The 17,334-nt window shown below is 37.3% G+C and overlaps 1 protein-coding gene across 4 annotated transcripts in view; it reads left to right on the forward strand.

Moving 5' to 3' along the window:
* The window catches only part of EDEM3 (ER degradation enhancing alpha-mannosidase like protein 3), a 63,683-nt gene that overhangs the window by 33,607 nt on the left and 12,742 nt on the right, over window positions 1–17,334 (forward strand). For 3 of the 4 annotated variants that reach the window (XM_036342436.1, XM_036342437.1, XM_036342440.1), the window contains exons 12-18: window positions 780–863; window positions 1,385–1,509; window positions 8,800–8,965; window positions 9,229–9,383; window positions 10,249–10,405; window positions 12,791–12,982; window positions 14,821–14,986. In XM_036342436.1, the coding sequence (XP_036198329.1) occupies window positions 780–863; window positions 1,385–1,509; window positions 8,800–8,965; window positions 9,229–9,383; window positions 10,249–10,405; window positions 12,791–12,982; window positions 14,821–14,986 (1,045 nt within the window). The remainder of the gene's footprint in view (window positions 1–779; window positions 864–1,384; window positions 1,510–8,799; window positions 8,966–9,228; window positions 9,384–10,248; window positions 10,406–12,790; window positions 12,983–14,820; window positions 14,987–17,334) is intronic. The other variant, XM_036342438.1, reaches the window with a different exon arrangement.

Here is a 17,334-nt window from a genome sequence, read left to right on the forward strand (position 1 = left end):
GCAGGATTTTAATAACATACTTTTTGGCTTTCCAGAAATTTACCATTAAAAACTTGCAAATTTATCTATGGCCTTGTTCTGTCCCTGCTTATTCAATGCCCTCTGTGAGATATCTAAGCATTCCAACAATTTAGAATGCTTTCTAAAAGTGTTTGCTTTGGAAAGTAGAGTCTTACTAGCCTTCAGGTGAGTAGGACTCAGTACTGTGTTGTAGAAAATTCATATTCACTCAGAAGAAGCTAAGGTTTCAACTAAATACATGCTATCGCAAAAGAAATTTTACTTGGTTCTCATTTCAGTTTGCTCTATTACTGAATACATTTCAAGTGAGACTAGTTTTATTTTTAAATGATGCCTTCCTTATTCCACAGAGGATTTGAAGTTGTTATTAAAAAAAAAAAAAGCATATGCTAAAATAGAAATATGAGAACTAGAGACATAATAACTAAGAGAAAACGCGGAAATAAGGAAAAAGACAAAAACAATAATGTGGGACAACCAGGACCCATGTAGTGTCATTACTAGTTTCATAGTTTTTTCTAAGCTTCCTAGTAGCCAAAATGATAATTTAAAAAATAATTTCATTCAATTGGTAAAAATAGCAAAAACGAGTTGTGATTTTAAGCAATGAAAAAAAATTTCATTTTATAGATGAAAATTGTTATCAGTGTTTTAATTCTTTCTACTTGCTTATGATCTAATTTATATATCTGAACCTACTTGTTTATTATTTTTTAATCACATTTTTTTTCTTGTCTATTTGAATTTTTTGTGTGCAGGCATTTACCACAGATTTTAGGGTACATTGGGCTCAACATCCTTTAAGACCGGAATTTGCAGAAAGTACCTACTTCCTGTATAAAGTAAGCTAATTCACCTTCCTTTTTGCTGTTTAACTCCCCCTCCCCCCAATCCTCTGTTGTATATCTTACTATCTTATAATAGTAATTGGGTTTTCAAAGACCTTTTTTAATATTATAGTGGTTGGATATATCATGCTTCTTAATCATCTAGCTCATAGAGTTGTTAAAAGATGCAAGAATCAACACCTAAGTTTTTTATGCCTTTTTATGATATATCATTTCTTTAAAGAGAAATTTATATTCTAGAGCTGCTTTCTAAAACATATCTCTTGCCTTCTTTTAATCAGGAAAACTTTGAGGGTATTAGAAATTTAAAGGCTAAGATATACAATTGGATGGCTTTCCAATTGTGTGTTTAGCAATTCTATACAGCAGAGTCTATGGCTTATTTTCAGAGCTAGGTTCTGTGTAAAGTGTGTTCCAGTGCCTGATACCTATAAATATGTAACAAATGAATGCATGGTAATATATAAGCTGCATACATGTGTGTGTATATATATATATATTCTCCTTTTTAATAGGCTACAGGAGACCCTTACTACCTTGAAGTAGGAAAAACACTTATTGAAAACTTAAATAAATATGCTAGAGTGCCTTGTGGATTCGCTGCCATGAAGGATGTTCGCACCGGAAGTCACGAGGACAGGTAAAACAATTCCTAAACATATGACTACTAGCTAGAATTCAGATATACTTAATGTTTTTTTAAAAAAATATATTTTATTGATTTATTACAGAGAGGAAGGGAGAAGGATAGAGAGTTAGAAACATCGATGAGAGAGAAACATCGATCAGCTGCCTCCTGCACACCTCCTACTGGGGATGTGCCCGCAACCAAGGTACATGCCCTTGACCGGAATCGAACCTGGGACCTTTCAGCCTGCAGGCTGACGCTCTATCCACTGAGCCAAACTGGTCAGGGCAGATATACCTAATGCTTTTACAAAGAGTATTTGAAGGTACAAACCTTACTTTGTTGTGTTTATTTTTAAAACTCTTGAATAGGCTCAGTTCTAATTGAAAAGTTTATATTTTTATCATAGTGCCTGGCATGTAGTAGGTGCTCAAAGTATTTTTAAAAAGATGAATAAATGTTGTTAAATATCAGAACCTTGATATTAGGAGTATTAGGAATATTAAGGTTTTAGTTTCCTTTGTTAATAGTTTTTTTATATTATATGAAATCTTAGAAATTATCAAGGTGATAATGAATGATCTGGATTATTTTTCTTCAGACAAGAATTCCACAAAAAATAATATCATGGTTAATGTGTGTATTCTTATTGGTTCCTGATTTGGAGGGCTGGGAAAGACCATTGGCAGTTTCTATTCATTGGATACTTAGATAGATGTAGATGGTATGAAGTACTCAGGATATAAAAAGCACGCTTTGGTTAATGTGACCAAATGTTAATAACTTAGCATTCCAGTTATTCCAAACTCACTTATCTGTTTTTTGTTTTTAAATATATTTTTATTGACTTCAGAGAAGAGAGAGAGTGAAACATCAATGATGAGAGAATCATTGATTGGCTGCTCCTGCATGCCCCACCCTGGGGACTGAGCCTGCAACTCATGCATGTGCCTGGACTGGGAATCCAACCATGACCTCTTGGTTCATAGGTTGACGCTCAACCACTGAATCACACTGGCCGGGCTATCTGGTTATTTTAGCTGTTCAGAACATAGCAACACATCTCTGAAAGAACAGTAAAGTTTGTTTGCTCATTTGTTTAGCAAATACTCATTCCACAAATATTTCTCAAGGTGTCTTATGCACCAATTATACTAGTTTTTGAGGATTAATGATATAGAAACATTTATTTCCTGTCATGAATCGCTGAGGACAGGCAGATAAACAGCTTTAAAACATTGGGTAAGTGCTACGGAACATATTAAAGAGACATGAAATACAAATTGGGGTGTGGTGGTCACTGAAAGGTTTCTGTGTTATGAAGGATGAGCAAGAATTAGAGGAAAGTGGTAGAAGGAGTTCCCGGCAAGGGTACTAGAGGCAGATGAAACATAGCACTCAACTTCTACTCAGAGTTGTCCCTTACTCCTTTACTCAGAGTATTTAGATAATAGTTACCAGTAATTAGGTCGGGGACCTCCTTCCCTGAGCACAGCTGATGGATGAGGAATGGATAGGTTTCTGTAAGCAGGCATATAGATAACAAACAGCAAGTAATGAAAGCATGTAGCCTATGTATTTATCTGTAGCATTTATTGACTGCTTCCTACATTCCAAGCACTCTTCTAATTAAGAACTTTGGATGTTTAACTCATTTGATGTTTATAACAACCTTCTGATATGTAATTTCTATTATAATCTTCATTTTATAGCTGAAGAAACCAAGGCACAGAAAAGTTAGGGAACTTGCCCTAGGTCACACAATTAGTAAGCTTAAGTTAATTCTAATCAAGGCAGATTGGCTTTTGACTACAATGCTCATTAATCACTTATTGCCTGCCAGGCATGGCACTTAACTTGAGGATGGAAAGATATATCAGAATCAGTGAAAAAGTAAGTGTGTACAGAATTAATCACAACCATGTGATAGGTGCTATAGTAGGAGGAGGTTGAGGAATGACAGAGAATTACATGGCATTGTTTCTGGACCTCTTATCACTGCCTTTACTCCTTTAAAGTGTCTCTTAAAATATCATGTCCAGAATTAACCAGACTCATCAGGTGCCTGGCTCAACAGCACTGTTACCATCTGAATTCAGGCATGAGATTGCTCATTTACCAAGGGGCTGAAGGGCTTACACTCTCTGCAATTGAGGATCACTGCTTCATTGACTCACTCATGGCAGTATGTACCTCTCTGATGCATTGGCCTAACAAGAGGTTGAAAACTACGAATCTTAATGTTTTATTATTAGATGTGCTTGAGTTTTTTGGTGTGTGTTTTTTTGTTGTTGTTGTTTTTTTAGCAACTTTATTATGTTCAACTCACAGTGAACTTGTGGCTAGTTGACCTCAGATACTTAACTATGACCTGGTGGCAAATAGGTGTTCTCCACCCTGCTCTTGAGCAACTGACTTAGAACTTTATACTCATCCCAGCAAAAGTTCATATTTGTTGATTTTGGGGGTTTTTTGTTTTGTTTTTACTAAAAAGAGAGCTTGAATCTCATCTCAGTCATCTAATGTATTAGCTAATCTACCTATATTTAGTGATCTGCAGTTTCGATGAACATGCCTTAAAAAAATTTTGGGAGCAGAATGTTGGATAGGACCACGACTTCATGGCATGGCATTTGAGAGCTTTCCATTATACGCTCTCTGCATTTGGTTGCCTCTTCCCTGCAGATCTTCCAGTGCTGTTGTCTGGCTCACCAGTGTCCACACGTCCACAGTTTTCCAAATGGAAAGATCTGTATTTTACTAATAGTAGATGATCACTGGAAAGAATTTAAGTGGAAAAAAAAATGAGTATCTTAAGACACTTTCCCTACTTGCCCACCCTAAGATACCACTGTTGGCAATTTGATAAACAGTCTTCCAGACATTTTTTTAAAATTTTTATTTATTGATTTTAAAGACAGGATAGGCGGGGGGAAGAGGAGAGAGAGAGAGAGAGAGAAAGAAAGAGAGACAGACAAAGAGACAGATGGAAAGAGAAACATCGATTTGTTTTTCCACTTATTTATGCATTCATTGTGCCCTGACCAGGGATAGAACCCACAACCTTGGTATATAGGGCTAATGCTCCAACCAACTGAGCTACCCACCAGGGCAAGACATTTTAATGCCTGTGTGTTATGCATTTGTGTACATGTTTATTGTTTTTAATACAAGTTAGATATATAAGATACCCAACTTGCTAGCTTTACCCAATTCATACCTAGTGGTCTTATGTCTCTATTCTTTTGTTTCGAAGTCAGTTCTAGAATTTGTCAAAAATCAACATTCTGCTCATGAGTCTACAGTTCTCAAGCTAGCATTTGCTTGTAATAATAATTGTCAGTCCTTCAGAAAATATTAAATTATGACAGGTGTACTCAGGTTGACAGGGAACTGTTTTATCTGTTTTATGAAGATTAACATCTAAAATGTTCAAAAAGGTTTTAACAGGTGACAGATGAATTATTACTCCAAAGTAAAACATCATTTATAGGTAGGAAAAATAATAATTTCTCTATTTTTGAGCTCATATTTATGCCAGGTGCTATGCTAAACAATGGACATATAATCTCTTATTTAGTCTTTACATCAGTGTTAGGTGTTAATGATTATTATGTTCTTTATAGAAGAACAAACTGAAGCTCACAGTCCTTGTATAAGATCCCCAAGGTTACAGCTAGTCAGTGGATGTTCTTTTCTGTTCCCAAAGCCCATGTTCGTTACCACTGTGTTCCATGGCCTCTCCACTTCATTCTTTAGTAATGCTGTGTAAACTTGATTTCGATTTATTAAATGTTTATTGAGTTCATTCTGTGTGCCAGGAATTGTGCTTGGCCTGAGGTCTGAAACTATGCATTCTGTCCAGTATGCTACAAGTTATTTATTATTGTCAAAAATTAGATGCTTTGGGAGGTGGTAAATTGATTAAATTTCATGTTACTATAATTACATGTAACAGCTATGCTCTTTTGCTCTTTTTCTGCCACTTTTAATTTTATTAAAACTTTTTTTTTTTTTACCCTGGTTCTTTCTTTCTTTTTTTTAATTAAATCTTTATTGTTCAGATTATTACATTTGTTCCTCTTTTTTCCCCCCATAACTCCCCTCCACCCAGTTCCCACCCCACCCTCTGCCCTCACTCCCCACCCACTGTCCTCATCCATAGATGCACGATTTTTGTCCAGTCTCTTCCCGCATCCCCACACCCCTTTCCCCCCCAAGAATAGTCAGTCCATTCCCTTTCTATGCCCCTGATTCTATTATAATCACCAGTTCATTCTGTTCATCATATTATTTAATCACTTGATTCTTAGATTCACTTGTTGATAGATGTGTATTTGGTGTTCATAATTTATATCTTTACCTTTTTCTTCTTCTTCCTCTTCTTAAAGGATACCTTTCAGCATTTCATATAATCCTGGTTTGGTGGTGATGAACTCCTTTAGCTTTTTCTTATCTGTGAAGCTCTTTATCTGATCTTCAGTTCTGAATGATAGCTTTGCTGGATAAAGTAATCTTGGTTGTAGGTTCTTGGTATTCATCACTTTGAATATTTCTTGCCACTCCCTTCTGGCCTGCATAGTTTCTGTTGAGAAATCAGCTGACAGTCGTATGGGTACTCCCTTGTAGGTAACTGACTTTCTTTCTCTTGCTGCTTTTAAGATTCTCTCTTTGTCTTTTGCTCTTGGCATTTTAATTACAATGTGTCTTGGTGTGGTCCTCTTTGGATTCCTTTTGTTTGGGGTTCTCTGCGCTTCCTGGACTTGTAAGTCTATTTCTTTCACCAGGTAGGGGAAGTTTTCTGTCATTATTTCTTCAAATAGGTTTTCAATATCTTGCTCTCTCTCATCTTCTGGCACCCCTATAATTCTGATGTTGGTACGCTTGAAGCTGTCCCAGAGGCTCCTTACACTATCTTCGTATTTTTGGATTCTTTTTTCATTTTGCTTTTCCGGTTGGGTGTTTTTTGCTTCTTCGCATTTCAAATCTTTGACTTGATTTTTGCGATCCTCTGGTCTGCTGTTGGGAGTCTGTATAATATCCTCTATTTCAGTCAGTGTATGCTTAATTTCCAGTTGGTCCTTTATCATAACCTCGAGGGTCTGACTAGATTTCTTGAGGATTTCACTACATTTATCGGTGGTCTCACCAGTCTTTTCGAGGGTCTTACTAAATTTATTGGCGGCTTCTAGAAAGTTCTTGAAAAACCTTAATAGTGTGGTTTTGAATTCCATATCCAGTAGTTTGCTTTCCTCCATTTCTGTCATTTGTGTCCTGTTTCTTTGTCTCCAAATTTTTTTATGCTTCCCTGTGTTGATAAAGTGGTTTTCTTTGCTAATTGTCCTCTAGGGCCCAGTGGTTCAGCCTCCCCAATTACCTGAGGAGGACACTCTTGGTGCACCCCCTTGTGGTCTTTGTGCACAGTCTTGTTGTAGTTAAGCCTTGATTGTTTTAGGTATCACTGGGAGGAATTGACCTCCAGGCCAATTGGCTGTGAGAATCAGCTGTGTCTGCAGTGGGAGAAGAACTTCTGTGCTGGAGACACCCCTCTGGGGCAAGACTTGCTTCAATAGGGCTTTGGTGCTCACTGAGTCTGCCCCCTGAGTACGTCCTTTATGCTTCCACGGAGCTGCAAACTGGATGGTCCCACTCTGACCACTGGGCACACTCGCTCCTGGTTCTCTAGGGAGGTGCTAATCTAGCCTTTGCCTGAGGCTACTCAGCAAAAGCCTCCGTGCAGGGCTTGGGTGGGGCGGGTCTCACGGGATCAATAGGGCGGGGCTAGCAGTTATGGCTGCTTTCAGTCCTGCCCTCAGAGGCTCTGCTTCTCAATGTCCTGGTAATCGCTGCAAGCACTTCCGAGAGAAAGCTGCCCTCGAGTTCTGACTGATGCCAGGCAGTCCCACTTCTCCCGTATGAGTCTGGGTCCCCAAAGACTCGCCCAGAACTGGAGCTCAGAGCCTGAGACTCCCTCCAGATTGCAAAAGACAACCGCGCCCTCAGCCGCCAGCCCGCTCCATGTGCGCCTCTGTACCTTAGTATTTTACTTCCTCACCGCTCCTCCTCTGAGTCTTGGTAAGCTTTTCTCTTTCCTTCTAGTTGTAGAATTTCCACTCAGCCAGCCTTCCTGTGGTTCTTGATGATGTCTGTTCCGTCTTTTAGTTGTATTTTTGAAGTTGTTGTGTGAGGCAGCAAACTCAGGTGTTTACCTATGCCGCCATCTTTGTTTCTCTGCCAATTTTATTAAAACTTTTAAAAATTGCTTATTAAAACATTACAACATTAAGTAGTTTGTAAAGTCACATATTTCTATTCCCTTTATTTTTCATACTAGAGGCCCAGTGCATGAATTTGTGCGCCAGTGGGGTCTCTCAGCTTGGCCTGCGGGATCAGGCTGAAACCGGCTCTCCAACATCCCCCAAGGGGTCCTGGATTGCAAGAGGGCACAGGCCAGGCTATGGGACCCCAATGGTGCATGATCGGGGTGGCGGAGGGACATGTGAGGTTGGCCACCAGGGGAGGAATTGCAGGAGGGCTCCAGGGTGTGTCTGGCCCATCTCACCCAGTCTCGGTTGTCTAGACCCCAGCAGCAAGCTAACCTACCGGTTGGAGCATCTGCCCCCTGGTGGTCAGTGCACATCATTGTGAGCAGTTGAGTGGCCTTAGCATATCATTAGCATATTATGCTTTGATTGGTTGAACAGCCGACCGGTCAGCCGGACACTTAGCAGCATATTAGGCTTTTATTATATAGGATTCTCTTCTTGACTGGTATGTAAATATTTATAAAGTTATACTTCATGTGATTTTGTGTTGTACCTTTTTTCATGAAACTTTTTGTAAATGATTCCTTTACCTTTAATGCTTTCTTAAATTATCACTTAAATGGCTGCATAAAAACCCTTATCAAAATTGTATTACTTCATCCCCTTCAATTAATATAAATTAAGGATTACGTGGTTCTCAGCAGTAAAGTTTACCTGCGTTACCTCCTGGCTGTTGGTTCTCTATAGAAGAAATGGAAAACCCTCGCTCCTTGGAGGGCCAGTAGGAAGGCTTAGTCTTCAGTATTGGCAAGATCTAGTGTACCTGTGTGGTAGGCAGCACACTAGTCTTTTTGTTTTTTTCTTTGGAAAATAATTGGTGAGTCAGTGCCATTACCACCAGGGGATAGATATAGTCTATAGTGCCTTGGACATCTAAGTTAGGGTAATATATCTATTGACCTGGACTCTGACTTTCAGATAGTTGGTATTAGGATATTTTTGTATTCTTAGATTTATTTGTAACCTCTTATTTTAGAATGGATTCTTTCTTCTTGGCTGAAATGTTTAAATATCTTTACCTGTTATTTGCGGATAAAGAAGATATTATTTTTGACATAGAAGATTACATATTCACAACAGAAGCTCATCTGTTACCTCTCTGGCTCTCTACTACAAATCACAGCGTCTCTAAGAAGAGCACAGTAGGTTATGTTTTTAAATCAAATGTCTTACTCTCTTATGTACTTTCCTGTATTTGTTTTATTTTTCCAAGTGAAAAGTAACCCATGACTAAAATTCAGTAAATGTAGTATGGGAGGAGGAAAAGTACACTTGATGTTTTCTTATTTTGTTTTCTTTTACGGCATCCTATATACTTACATTTTATTTAAATTTTTCTTTGAACAAACTATAATGTTAAGTAAAAAAAATACTTTTATTCACATAACATTCTTTTATATTGTAGACTTCAGAATATATAGAACTGGATGACAGTAATTTTGATTGGACTTGTCCAAATACTCAGATTCTCTTCCCTAATGATCCATTGTATGCTCAGAGCATTCGTGAGCCCTTGAAGAATGTGGTGGATAAGAGCTGTCCTAGAGGCGTCATCAGAGTGTAAGATGTCTTATTTTATATTTGTTAATATCAGAGTCATTCTTAGTAAATGAAGGAGAACAAAAGGGACATATAACAGTAGACATTCACTTAGACCAAAAATATTGCGGCATGTAGTTATTGCTGATTAAAATAAAATAAAAATGATTAGTAAAGTTAGATAGCAAATTTTATTCTGTGATGCCTTATTATTATGGAAATTTTCTATTTATCTTTTGTTTAATGAACTGAATAATAGTAGTCAATGGGCAGTTTTCAACTTGTGTAGCTCATTTATAGAATAGTTTCATCAAATATTTCCATATGTCTTATGTATGTAGGAAGTATTTTTCCTTTTACCTGCAATGTGTGTAGTGCAAATATAGATTTTATTTTTTGATAAGGTACTTATTCTTGGTTGTTAAATTTTTGCCTTAATGAGTTCATTTTCTTCTAAATACTTAAATTAGAAAGGCCATTACTAGGGAAATAAAAATAAATTTAAGTGAATGTTATAATTCACTGATATAACTATTGTTTTGCTTTTAAAATGGCAGAGAGAGAAATCTGGTTTTCAAGGAAGAAATCAGTAGTAACAAATCCCAACCCAACCTATTCTGTATTTTCAAATGGTTATAATTCTGTTGACTAATACTACCTTATTGATAATATACATGATTTTATAACTATAAAATATTATTTGAAAGCTATACCACTTACTAGTAACCTAAGCTATATGGAGGAAAATGCCTATTTCTAGTTATTCCATTTTTACTAGTTCTAAAATTAGCAGTGTTGCAAATATCTAACATTATTCCTATTTGCTTTATGTTTTTCTCCAGTTCTGACTTGTAGTTTTTTAAGCCTTGCTTATAATTACTTTTAGCAGAGAGGAGAGTTTCAGGAGTGGATCTAGACCCCCGCTGAGAGCCAGAGATTTCATGGCCACTAACCCTGAGCATTTAGAAATCTTGAAGAAGATGGGGGTGAGTTTGATTCACCTCAAAGATGGGAGAGTCCAGTTGGTTCAACATGCAATCCAAGTAAGACATTGCTGTATTAATTAGATGCAACTCTGCTCTTTTAGTCTCATAAGCTTTCATAAGATAATGACATTGGGCTTTTTAAAAACTTTAATGTATGGTTTAAAGTTTAGAGATTCAAAATTTAAGGACTTGAAAATATGTTGGTAAGCCATCTAATTCAACCCTTCAGAGTATAGATCGATTAAATCACAAATAGGCTGGGCAATTTGCTTAAGTTAATAAAGGTAAATATAGGACTCAAGCCTAAGTTTTCTGTTTCTCAGACCCTTGTCTTTCCACTGTTTTTATTTAGAGCATAATCTTAAATGGTAATAATTAGTTTTAATATTTATATTTTACATTATTTTATTTTCCAAAGAGCTACTGAATCTAAGTATTTTATTCACTGTAGAAATCAAAATTTGCATTTATCTCTCTACTCCTAGAAACCATAACATGTCTTTTGAGGAAATTTTTATTGATTTTTGCTTTAAAAGTTTTCATAACATGAGGTCTTTAAATTATTTCAACCTAGAGTCATAATCAGGTATCCCTAAATCTCCAATTCAAGCTTCCCACAACCTCATCTCCCCTCAGATTTCTGTTTCATTTCTGTTCTTGCCACATCCATTCTTCCTTAAAGAATATTCTGCCTGTTTCCTTACGTTTCACCACCCTAACTCCTCAGTAGTGGGAGTGGCATCTCTAGTGGCATTGCTTTCACTTAGTCCACCAATAACGTAACTGTCACTCAGTGACCTCCTAATCCTAATGTGACTGAATTTTTCTCTAACAGTTGATTGTCCCCTATTTATTTATTTTTAATATTTTTAAAATTGGCTTTTAGAGAGAGGGGAAGAGAGAAACATCAGTGTGAGAGCAAGACATTGATCCGCTGTCTCCTGCACAACCCCCAACAGGGGACTGAACTCACAACCCGGGCATGTGTCCTGACTGGGAATTGAACTGGCAACCTTTTGGTACATAGATGACGGACAACCAACTGAGCCACACTGGCCAGGGTTTGACAGCCCTGTTTTTAAATATATTTTTATTGATTTCAGAGAGGAAGGGAAAGGGAAAGATAGAAACATCAGTGAGAGAGAATCATTGTTTGGCTGCTTCCTGCATGCCCCACACTGGGGATCAAGCCCGCAACCTGGACATGTGCCCTGACTGGGAATCGAACTATGACCTCCTGGTTCATAGGTTGACGCTCAGCCATTAAGCCACACCGATCGGGCACAGCCCTGTTTTTAAAATGTATCCTTTTCTTGGCTTCCAGCATACATCTTTCCACTTCTCTGTTCATGCCTTTATAGCTCTCTTTCTGGGCAGAACCACTCAGTATAGGCACTACCAAAAGATCTGGTTCATTCACTTTTCTCTCTCTACTCTTCTTCAGCAATCTCATCTGTTTCTACAAGCTCAGCTGTCATCTTTGTACACTTGATTTCTTATACATATGTAACCCCGATTCCTAACTTCACTCTTAAACCCAGCTTTGATCTACCTGTCATACATTTCTACATCTCGGCCTCAGTATGTGCAAATCTGGATTCTCTTCCTGCCTCCTCCTTATTCCAGCTCTCCTCCTCCTTGTTCTCCATCTCAGTAAACTCTGTCATCATACTCAAAGTCACCAAAATTAAGCCACCATAATTTCAGGATAGGCTTGAACTTCTATCTCCCAAATCCTCTCTGTCCTCTATCCTCTTAACTCCCATCAAGTCCCGTTGACTTTTCCTGTAAAGTGTCAGGAATCCATCTTTTTCTACTATTGTGAGGCATTCTTCAGCTTTTCCTTTCTAAAGATCCAATTCAGATGTCACTCTATTTTCCAGATCCACACTGGCAGAATTGTCATTTCCTTGTCCACTTTCCCACTTGAAAAATGTAATTATAGCTAATTTCACATGTCTCTCTCCTCTAGATACAAACTTCTTAAAGTAAAAAGTCTGTCTCCCCAGTGTCTAGTCAAGTGCTGGAATATAATAGTTGCCTGATAAATATGTTTTGAATTTAATCTGATTGTTGGTTCATAATTTCAAAGAAAGGAAGTTTGGATCAGGTATGGTGTTTATTTCTTAAAGGGGGAACCAGTGGAGAAAACAAGCAAAATGAGCATTTGATCATTGGGTGGAAGTCCAATTCTCAACTTGTATCAAAAAATGGTTTATAGAACAAACACTGAATTAGCTATTGGTAAAAACTACAGATGTCATTTTCAGAAGTAATATTTTTTTAAGAAAAATCAGGCTATAAATATTTGGTAGGGACCAAAACTGAAAGGAGAAAATTTTAGAGTGGAAGACCAGTGCAATAGTATTAAAGTTCAATATTAAAAAAGAAAAGAAAATTAAATGTTTCCAGAAGGGATAAAATTATCTGTTTCTTTCCTAGGCTGCTAGTTCAATTGATGCTGAAGATGGGTTGAGGTTTATGCAGGAGATGATTGAATTGTCAAGTCAGCAACAGAAAGAACAGCAGCTACCTCCACGAGCTGTACAAATTGTTTCCCACCCATTTTTTGGCAGGGTAGTATTGACTGCTGGACCAGCTCAGTTTGGGCTAGATCTGTCTAAACATAAAGAGGTGTGTATGCTGACCGTGTGCTTGCTGAAACTGAGTTAAAAATATTGTCTAATTTCTTAGTTTTTTTTCTATTTAGATTTAGTCTCTTTTCTAATTAAAAATTGACCTATTTTTAAATATTTATTAAAAATAAAAAACCTAAATTTTTTAAAAAACCTAAATATTCACTTTTCCAAAATAAAAGTTAAAAACATATCTTGTAAATTTTGAGTCATAATGTACATCTACAATATGTTTATAAAATTTTACTTAAAATATTGGTCATTTACTGTCCAATTTTTGGTCTCTAAATTAGTACCTTTATCTGAAATGATTTTCAGACTTTGTTTTGTTAATCCTCACCTGAGGATATTTTTCAACTGATTTTTAGGGAGAGTGGAAGAGAGAGGGAAAGATAAGAGAGAAACATCGATGTGAGAGAAACACATCGATTGGTTGCCTCCTGTACGAGCCTCGACCAGGGCCTGGGCCCAGGAGAAGTCTGCATCCAGGGTACATGCCCTTGACCAGCATCAAACCCGGGACCCTTTGGTCCACAGGCCGATGCTCTATCCACTGAGTCGAAACAGATTTTTTAACAACTGCTAGACCCTTTTTTTGAACCAAAATCTGACTTGGAGGCTTAAAGCCGAAGTGCCCAAGTGGCTGTGGAGAGCTGATACTGAGCAGACATGGAAGACCACTGGGCTAGTTTTTCCTCAGGAAACAAAGACCTGCACAGTTGAAGAGTTCACAAGTTCATCAAACTAATTGGTGGCAGAGCTGGAACCAGAACCCAAGTATCCTGATAATCTAATGACAATGCTCTTTGAACTCTATTACCCCTAATTTAGACTAAATCTAGTGTGTATTTGAAAGCTTTGTCGGTTTATAGATTGACTCATCTATTCAGCAACTCTTTATTGAGTCCCTACTATATCTAGGCACTGTTTTAGGTGTTTACAATCTGTCAAGTTTACCAAACAGTAAAAATTTACACCCTCCCTTGTCTAGTTTACATTCTAGAGTAGCAATTTTCAACTGGTGTGCTGCAAGAATTTTTAAAACATGCAGTATCTGACTATTTAGTCAGGAGCACTGACCTCTTTTCCCTTAGATTGTCAAATTAAAAAATGACAACAGCCAACACACAATAGCTGTTCAGTGTGAATGAACCAAAATTATACTTAGTTCTTGTCAGATTGGCAAAAAAAATATATATATATTTTGGTTGCCACAGAATTTTAGTAATTTATGCCATGGGATGAGAAAGGTTGAAAATCGCTGTTCTAGAGGAATATTAAAGCATCGTTACACTGAATATCTTTTAAAAAGTTTTTTGGTTCATTTAATTTTCTAGAAGAACTGCTTGCAGATTCATGTAGACTAAATCTATTTTTTTCCTCTTTCAAAAAAATGTTTCTGGTTACCAATGATGGTTTTATAGTAGTTCCCAGCTGCTGTAAGCGTGCATATGGGTGTGTCATAAATCTGGCTACAGGCTCCAACTTTACTACTTATTAACATTGTGTCTTAGAGCAAATTACGTAACGTCTCAGTTTCCTTATATATAAAATGAATTATCTATATTTCATTCAAGGCTGTTATAAAGATCAGGGTTAGTAATTTATGTAAAAATGCTTTATAAACTGCAAAGCACAATAGAAAGAAATATTGATTGTGTACTATGACATGCAAAATGTTCAAAACAAAATTTATTCCAAATATATATACTGGATATGTTACCATTAGTAAAGAAACAAGGTCTACCTAAAGCTTTATATATCAAATTTTACTTAATGACTAGATAGCGATTTGAGAAGATGAATGAATATTGAAGTCACTTTTATTTCTGACAGACAAGAGGATTTGTTGCAAGCAGTAAACCATATAATGGTTGCTCAGAGCTTACTAACCCCGAGGCAGTGATGGGAAAAATTGCTTTGCTACTAAGAGGACAGTGCATGTTTGCAGAAAAGGCACGCAACATCCAGAATGCTGGAGCCATCGGTGGCATTGTCATTGGTAAGTCATTCTCCACATCAGCATCATTCTGTTGACTAGAAGGAGGTAATTTTTAGGATTTTTTCCCCTTTTGTTTTCCAAAATTATATTAAAACGTTTTTTGTGTTTTTATTTCACTAGACAGCATAGTGAATAAGGTAATCCAGTGGCTCTCTTAATAATTTCTGTAGGTCTCATATCTTTTTTGAAAGTCTAGATATGGGTTTCTGTATATTAATGCCAGTAAAAGTACTTGTGGACAGGTGTGAAGGTGGGTAGAGGGGAGAGGTAAAGTCACCCAACACCATGAATAAGAAAATGTGCCCACAAGAGCCAAAGCCCTGTAAGGGCAAGACTTACATCCTGCCACCTCCAGTGGGAGCTGTTGAAAATGCCCATTCTGCCTCAAACATTCAGGCTTTGGAATCAGACATATAGAGGCGCACTTCTTGGCTCTGCCACAAAATCATGGTGTAATGTTGGCCCAGCTTTAGTGTATCTGTTTATTCAGTAGAATATTTTATTAGCTTCAGTGAAAGTGGTAATATCTTTTAGGTGATTATAAGGTTTAAAAATAATATATATAAAATTTCTTAGCATAATAGCTGACATATCATAGATATAAGCATTAGTTGCTGATACATTTTTATCTCCTTAGGTCTTTCCCCTCTGAAATTACAAACTTTAAATAATTTCACTCATGCATTTCAACCAGTGTGCTTTGATTTTTTATTTTTTGTAGGAAATCATTTATATCATGACAAGCAGGCCAGGGAAAATATAATTTTTTCTATGCTTTAAGTAGGGAGGAATTTACATTTAGAAAGAACTAAAGACCTGAGGTCACATCCTAATTACACAGTTAGTTCTTCTGCATAGCTTCTCTCACGGGAAATCCATTTTGAATTTTTTCTTTCTAATTAGGATAGATTTCCTTTTTGAATTTAGGGTAAATAAAAGTAAGGCATTAAAAATATTAGGATTTATTTCAGTGAAAAAGTATTTATTATTCCTTTTGTTTATCCCTTGTGGGCACTCCAATGTTGATTTAATGAGTGTATAAATTCCATTAGTGAAGTAGTATTAGGAGAATGCAGCTTAATAACCTAAATCGGATGGCAAACGATAGCCTGCAGGCCCACTCTAGCTCCATGCCTGTTTCTGTAAAGCAGCTTTATTGGCACCCACTATGCCAGTATGTTTACATATTATCTGTGCTTGCTTTCAGTCTCAGTGGTGGAGTGAGTGGTTGCGACAGAGAACTGAAAAGCCTAAAATGTTCACTATCTGACCAATTACATGAAAAGTTGCTGATGCCTGACTGAAATCATCTTTTTATCCTTGGCTATTTTCCACAATTAGTTTTTTTGGGGTTTTTTTTTTAAGAATTTAATAGCTTGGCATCATTATCATTTTGAACATCTCTTACTGAGACTAAAAATATAAAATAGTGAAAATAAAGTCTGGAACATATGCAGAGTATTTTAGAGTTTCCCTGTTTTGTGATGAAGTCTCTAATTCCCATGTGCTCTCTACTCTGCAGTTTGTCAAGACTGACATTTTCTATTTGTTACAGAATCCTATACTGAGTTCTGTGGGTAAATAAATTAAGAGGCTATGATCCTTATTCTCAGAAAATTTAATTTTTGAAGGGAAACTTTCTTGTGTTGTAACTTCTTTCCCTTAAGTATTTTTTTATTTCTGATGAGACATTTTGTTTATTTTTCACTGGTTTTAATCCTATATAATAAAAGGCTAATATGCAAATCGACCAAACAGCAGAACGACCGGTCGCTATGATGCGCACTGACCTCCAGGGGGCAGGCGCTTAATGCAGGAGCTGCTCCCTGGTGGTCTGTGTACTCCCACAGGGGGAGCGCTGCTCAGCCAGAATTTGGGCTCAATGGCTGGCGAGTGCAGTGGCCAAGGCAGGAGCCTCTCCTGCCTCTGAGGCAGTGCTAAGGACTCCTTGGGGGATGTCCACCTGCCTACTTAGTCCCGCTCCCCTAAGCCAGCAGGCAGACATCCCCCAAGAGGTCCCAGACTGCGAGAGGGCGCAGGCCGGGCTGGGGGGCAGGCTGCCCCCCGCCCCCTCGTGCACTAATATTGTGCACTAGGCCTCTAGTTATATATAAATGATCAAATTAAAGCTTAGTTGTTTTTTATTGCAAGTACTAGAAGTACGGATTATCTTAGAAATCATTCAGCTGCAGAGACATTTATTTAAGCTAGTTTAAGACGAGAGGTTTGTTTACTACGTGGAAATGGGTTATGTATTTTCATTGAACCCAAGAGTAAGAAATAGAACTGAACATTCTGTGGAAGTGGAAGTGGGAGCTGGAAATCATCAGGAGCATGACAGCTCACGT

Source organism: Myotis myotis, unplaced genomic scaffold (genome assembly GCF_014108235.1).
Source record: "Myotis myotis isolate mMyoMyo1 unplaced genomic scaffold, mMyoMyo1.p scaffold_m19_p_18, whole genome shotgun sequence".
Lineage (NCBI taxonomy): Eukaryota > Metazoa > Chordata > Mammalia > Chiroptera > Vespertilionidae > Myotis > Myotis myotis.